Here is a 6,989-nt window from a genome sequence, read left to right as displayed (position 1 = left end):
ACCAACTGAACGTAAATAGCCGGTAATAATTGGATTCTTATATCAACACTTCTGCATATTTGTTCAACATATTTATTATTTAATGTGAATGAAACTTATTTCAAGTTTTGTTGAAGCACTACACGATCTAACTCATGTAATTTCAATATAAATTACATCTCTAGGTTTTTTAGTTTAATAAATACCTGTTGTAAAGATAAATTCATGTGCTTTATTTTCCCGATTTCCCCTAGTTTTCGCACGAACACAATTTTAGCAGGCGATTTTAATTCACTTTACGAACTCTGTGATTTCCGTTGAAATTTCAATAATATTTCGAGTATCTCATATTGCCCTTTAATTGTGATGTTAATTGAAGCCCTAGCATAAACATCACAACTAAGGAGCATGATGAAATGCTTGAAATGTTATTAAAACTTCAACGGAAATCACTGAGGTCATAAACTGAAATCAAATACCCCGCTAAATTTTGATGTGAACCCAATCGATAAAGAAGATTTCTTCTGCCAGTAGTGGAAATTAGAGTTTAGTTTTGATTGCAGCCGCTGAGATAAGCGACAAATAGCATTCTGCAGGCGTATATGGCGGTTTCCAATCTATAACCTCTGTGATCTGTGGTACCGACATCAACCGGAACATATTTGTTTGCGCGCGAAGTTGCTCGGCTTTGCGGGTTCGTGCACAGCATACGGTCCTAATTAGTCATATTTCTTGAAATTTGCAACGTTCGCGAATGTTTGGCGCGGTATTGCGCTGCGGTCTGGACACACCTTTAGTAAGCAAGAACGCATATATTTCTGAATACATTGTTGTGGGTCACTCTGTATAAGAGATTTAGCTTCCGCAAATCGTCTTAATATTAAAATGTATTCTAACTGCCACGACCCCATTTGCTGCAAATTTAATCATTATTAAGAATTCTCCGGTCAGGCATGTTTCTTTATATTTAAAATTTTTGTTTACTTTGTCACAGGTAATATAAACAAACATCTCTCAAAAGTTTTGGGGAATTAGTCATTTTCAGTACTAAAGCGTAAAGTAAGCAGTATTGTGTCCGCTGTGGGTTGAAATGTTCGGTTTGTAAATCGCTTTGTATTTTTTACGGGGTTACTTTAGTGCTCGTGTACAAAACATATATAGACCCTCGGGAAGGATTATGAAGTAACGTATTAAATAAATTGCCGTAAACAATGAGTGCGATTAACAATTCAAACAAATTCGCTTTTTGAATCTTTTTTATTCGTCTGGAAAACCTATGTGTGCGTGAGAATCACTATAGTTTCGCGAAGTTTGAAGTTTTTCTAGGAGGAACCAGACCGCTTAGACTCAATCCATTTGAGGAATGAAAGGCCAGTTTAAACTAGCTAATTGTTCAATCATCGGAGATCTTTAAGTGTTTCATATTTATCGTACTTTGATGATATAACGATGGCGCTTTCTTGCAAAAAAGAGGATTTATTTTTTGATTGTGCTCGTTTTTATATTTTTCTACTATAAATTTCGTGTGTTTGTTGCCGGATATTGGAATTTTGGAAAATTAAAATATTACTCGTTACGATATAGATGAATCTCGGGTTTATGAGGGTTTTAATTTCAATTTTCTCAATATTTTCAATAGACAGTTAATAGCCAAAAAAGCCACACATTGCCTTCTTCTATACGAATGTAATTAATAATGTAATATAAAAATACAAAACATTTCTTCACTGCTTCAACTTTTTCAAATAAATAAAATAAATTTATTAAAATCAAAATTTAAAACAACATAAATTTTCAAAATTTTAAATGAATTAAAATTCAACTTTAAAATTAAAATAAAAAACTGGCTAAAGCTTCTAAGTCAACATACTTCTAAATTTTCAACTCAAAATACAAAGCAGGTAGGGACTTTATACTTCAAGTTTCCGAAACTTCAATACGATCGGTAAAGGCTGATTTTTTTTTAAATCTGGAAAGTTTCAATTGAGGTGGTGCAAAACTTCCAAGTTGACACACACTATCAAACGCACTTCTGCGCTCATTTACAGAAACACAAAACACTTCACTGTACAAGGGTAGGTTTATTTTTAAAAAATCAACTTTGAACTGAAACTGTTCAAATCTTCTGAATCGGCATGCTTTTAAAAGTTTCTGGCTCAAAATTGTAAGCAGATTAAAGAATGGTGTATGGTCCATTTTCAAAATACATTTCACCCCACATTTTTGAGAAAATCCATTACAATTGAATGCTATAATACATTAATTTTTTATTTTGATTTATTTTCCTGACTGTGTGTAATTGTTATTATATTCTTTTCCTTCCAGAGTTTCAGTCAAAGAGTCAAATAAAAATTTGTATATCTTTCATTTCATAACGTTTCGGCGAGACAACAGCGCCATCATCAGATTTAAAATTCATACAAACTCATAATTGGTAAACATTACTTACATTCTTTTACGTCTTTGCTATCTTGAAACCTTAAATTTGTTTGAATTATTTTCGACATTTGCGAGAATGGTATGTTTATACATGTGTGTGGCTGCAAGTTTTCCATTACAGTTGTAGATTTTTTTTAATTACACCTAGATATTAATCAATAATGTGTTTAACATTTCCGATTAAATTATTAAGTAATTATCTAGTCCGCAAGATGGTTTCAATCGAAAAGGCAAGTATACATTTATATTTCAAATTAAAAAAAACTTTACACAATAATTTTATTTTCAAAAAACCGTAGTTGTAGAAACTTCAAATTTTATTTTCGGTGATATCGAGTGGTGCTGAAACCATGTAAATTACATTTAGCCCCCTAGCTATACAGTGAATAATTCAAAACTTTCGGTTTAAAAACAACTTTATTTTAAATTAATACAATTCTTAAATATGGATTTTTAATTGTGACCGAACCTAACTGGAGACTGAGCTGAATTCTCGTTTCTGCGGTGGCTTCTTTTATATGCTAATCATGCTGGTCATAGCAGAACCGATATTGCGTCTTATTTTAATTGTATAATCGGAGTAAGTGGCCATACAATTCTACATAGACTTAATACAAAAAATGTTAATGATTCAGACGAGTAAAACGATAAAGGGACTATCAAGCACACGGTTACATCATCATGTTTGTACTGTACAAATCGCCAGATTTTTGACGAAAAACTCGCAAATGTTCGATGTAGTACATGCGAGGAACGCAATAATTGCCAGTTTATTTGCGTGTCTTGCTAGTTGTGATCATATTTAATCCGGAAAAGATCGGATATCGAAATATTGTCATTTTGGTGCTGAAAAGGAAGAGTGGTGGTGAAAAGTAAGGGAATCACAGCCGATACGGAAATGGTTCAGCATGGCGCCCCAGCATGCAGAAACGTGGTAAGGTAGATCTAAAAATTCTAAGGTAGATAGATAGGTAAGGTAGATCTAAAAATCTAAAAATTAAGGTATTTTTCAAAACACTTAGTTTGAACTGACGGATGTTTTTTGAGGGCGAACATATATTTTACGGCTTTTTTACATTTCAATTTCTATGGAGCTTTGAATGATTTCCTGTACACTAAACACCTTTTTTTTTATTTCCAAGTGACACGATGCAGCTTTCGGTAAGTTTGGCTTTACATTTTCGCTGAAAGATCGTTTTCAGATATTGTTGACTTGTACTTTATTATATTAGTGCATGCAATATTTATGCGACGAGAAACGACGGGAAATTATCTGGATCCTGTATTGCGTTATTTCAATTTCTTGTTTTAATACGAACGTAACAGCAATGTTATGTAAAACAAGTGTCGGTTTCCGTCTGAATTACACTTTCTATTGTCCTGGAAGGTAATTTGTTGCATTTGTTGGTGTTTTCTTCTGTTTTAGGAAACAACATTTTTTTATTCAGTTTCACTATCTTCACAATAAAATTCCATACTACATTTTCTTCTAAATATTGATACCGGTTTTTTTGTTGCGTAATATTTATTTTTGTTTAGCGAATTTTGTTGTATTTTAACTTGAAATCTTCAGTGCTTTATATAGAACACCGGTAAATTTGGTTCCTCTTCCATCAACAGCTTATCCATAATAAGTATCTGAACTTTGACTTCATTGACTGCTTTTTTCCAATGTGAAAAACAAGTTTTTTTTAAATGGCGCTAACGAAGTTTTTGATCCAGCTGGAAAATGTTGCTACGATTAAACGATAATAAAACAGAAAAGTTAGTGGGCGCCATTAAAAAATCCTTATTTTTTGACACTTTTTGTAACACTCATATGTTACCTTCGTGTCATTTGTCAAAAACTGTTAGAGATAAGTTAACAAAACTAGGATGACTCAAACTGGCAATGGACGGCCAATCCAACCACGCTAAGAAATTAGGGGTTTGCATTTAAAATAAGAAGGTTAGGTGATAGGTACACCCTGTATAGCTAGAGCGCTAAATGTATATTACATGGTGTTGGACCGACTCGTTCTGAGCGGAAACAAAGTTTGAAGTTTCTGAAACAACTGCAAGTTGGAAAACTTCAAATGCACGGTCTACGTAAATTACCCTGAACATCAAAGCTTGCCAGAGTTAAGTCTGAAAATTATATTTAACTGAAAAAATGAACGTCAACACTTATTAATGCATATCGCTAAATACCTTAGACGAATTCAAAAAATGTATTAATTACCGTCTGTTCCAAAATTTAAACACGCCATGTTCTTGCACCAAATTTTTTTATAATTCTTACATAAACTCTTTCACGCCCCTTATATATGAAAATAAGAATATTTAATTTAGAATGATCATGGACAAATAAAAACGATATGAGATGTATTAATAAAGCATATATTTATGACCTAAAGCAGGTACAAGATTTAAACATATAGTCGTACTGTTACACTGCACTTGCTAACACGTTCTCGATAAAATATTCACAAAATATTATTATACGTGATCCTTAACAAATATCTCCAAATGCAAAGTGGTTGACCCATATATATCATAATCAATATTATAGTACAATCTTACAACTTAAATACTCGCGACTGAATGGCTTACATTTTATTACCTACAAATTAATGATAGTCTATATACAATAAAATAAACCTCAATAATGCTATCTAACGAACATCACATTCATACTACCTAATTCTAAACTAGAATAATTTAGCAAATACTGAAATATTGCAAAGGAGATTCCGAAATGTTTCCATACATTTGAACATGCTTAATTTTATAAATGCTTCTAATATTATTATTAAGTTTTCTAGCATCTATGTAATTTTATATCTAGGTGCGCTCTACTTCAATACTTTTCAGCAAATACCTACGAGTAATTGTTATTTCAATGGCAAATTTACATAATCAACCTTAAAGTTGCACTGCAATTAACATTTGTTGTAAGATTTTGAAAAACTCATACGGCTCATGAAAAACATGGAAATAACTTTAATCTTCAGATTTACTAAAAACAAAAAATGTTCTTCATTCTTCCATTTCTTTGGTTGGTGCTTCAAGGTATTAAGTGATACTATCAACATCACAATACAGGTATTTGCTGAATTCGGTCAAAAAACGATAAGTAGTTCAATTTAAACCGTCTCCTTGATGATTGATAACTATTTTTGATGAGAAGAAAAACAAAAATTACGCTCTTATCCACAGCGAAATAACACACTTAACTATAACTGATGCTATTTTGACCGAATAAGTGTTTACATTTTAATTAATAATTTGAGTTCCTCTAATATACGCTACAAAATCAGAGACTAGATTTTCATTAAATTTACTCGCACTTTGATAACCTTCGCAAGAATCCCTTAAGTACCTTTTAACGACTTAATCCTCTTAACACCCTACCACAACTTGATGGCACCAAAATTTGATATGTCTTACTTGAAAATTAAGTAAAAACAACATCAAAATGAAAAGGGGGAAAACATCAAAACGTAAAATAATTTCATACGGTTTCTTTTTGTTTAATCAACAAATACAAATAAATAAAAGTATAAATATTATACAATACGTCAGGGCTTTTGGTGTCTTCCCCATGTTTCTATCAGCCTTCTTCTCTAATGAGTATTTGGGAGATGTGGTTTATTCGAAAAATTCTACCTCTTCAAACATATTTTTCTGATAAGCCACAACTCACAGAGGAGTATCTAGCCAGTAGAAACTCATTAAAAACTATGGAATAATTTACAATGTGTCAAATAAATAAATCGTCTAGCATGGCAGCCCACCATGATAAATATCGTCCAATTCCAATTCACATTCAATTTGAATTCGCAGCTCAGAAATCGCAATTCGTTCAATTCAGCTGCCACACTGAAACCATGTTTTAAACTCTAAGAAATATACAAAACACTGATGTGGAATAAAAAATCTTTCCAACAGAACTTGCAATGTGCTTGGAAAGAGTTCATTTCCACAGTCAGTTGAGCCCAAAGTAAAATTATAGTAAAAATAAGTTACGACAGCTCTTCAGACACCTTACAACTGTCTCAGTCTTCTTTGGTAAATAGGTAACCTGGGCCGAAACCCGGAGTTTCCATGCGAAGAATATCTTCCACCGAACTAAATTTTTTCTCGAAAATCAATTAACTCGTCAATGCGTGTTTCTTCTTATGTCGCAACTTTCTGCAATCCTTCGACGAACAGCAGAAGTCTGAAAGGTTGACCTTTTCTTTCTTCCGCTTTATGTCTTGAATTTTCTTGCAAGTGGGCAAATCGCAATGCTGCCTGCTACATTTTGGCGTACCATTCTGAAATAGAAATTAAGTATTAATTAGTAAAAACTTGCGCATATTTTGTTATGCTTATTATTTAACCCAATGAATTAAAATTGTAGAATATGTCGCCGAAAGCTGCAAAATTAGCTTGACTTGATGAAAATTTTCCTAGACTATATACACACGGTTGATCAAAATTGGCGCCACTCCACTCTTATAGAAACGCTCTGTGAATTCCCGTTAATTAGGTATTTCCAATAGTGCCTTTTTGGTACTTGATTAGAAGAATGTCGCATATTAACGTTA

The 6,989-nt window shown here is 32.5% G+C and overlaps 1 protein-coding gene across 1 annotated transcript; it reads right to left on the bottom strand.

Moving 5' to 3' along the window:
• Positions 1-4,781: 4,781 nt before the first annotated feature.
• LOC125505066 (dorsal-ventral patterning protein Sog-like) lies at positions 4,782-6,720 on the bottom strand (the record flags this gene model as incomplete). Its single annotated transcript, XM_048668005.1, is given in 1 exon segment — positions 4,782-6,720. A coding segment is annotated over 1 exon segment (169 nt), but the record flags the coding sequence as incomplete, so codon positions are not given.
• Positions 6,721-6,989: the final 269 nt, after the last annotated feature.

The sequence above is a fragment of the Dendroctonus ponderosae genome, unplaced genomic scaffold, assembly GCF_020466585.1.
Source record: "Dendroctonus ponderosae isolate FM_Combo_2020 unplaced genomic scaffold, Dpon_F_20191213v2 Dpon_F_20191213_682, whole genome shotgun sequence".
NCBI lineage: Eukaryota > Metazoa > Arthropoda > Insecta > Coleoptera > Curculionidae > Dendroctonus > Dendroctonus ponderosae.
This window is presented reverse-complemented; position numbering and strand designations above follow the sequence as displayed.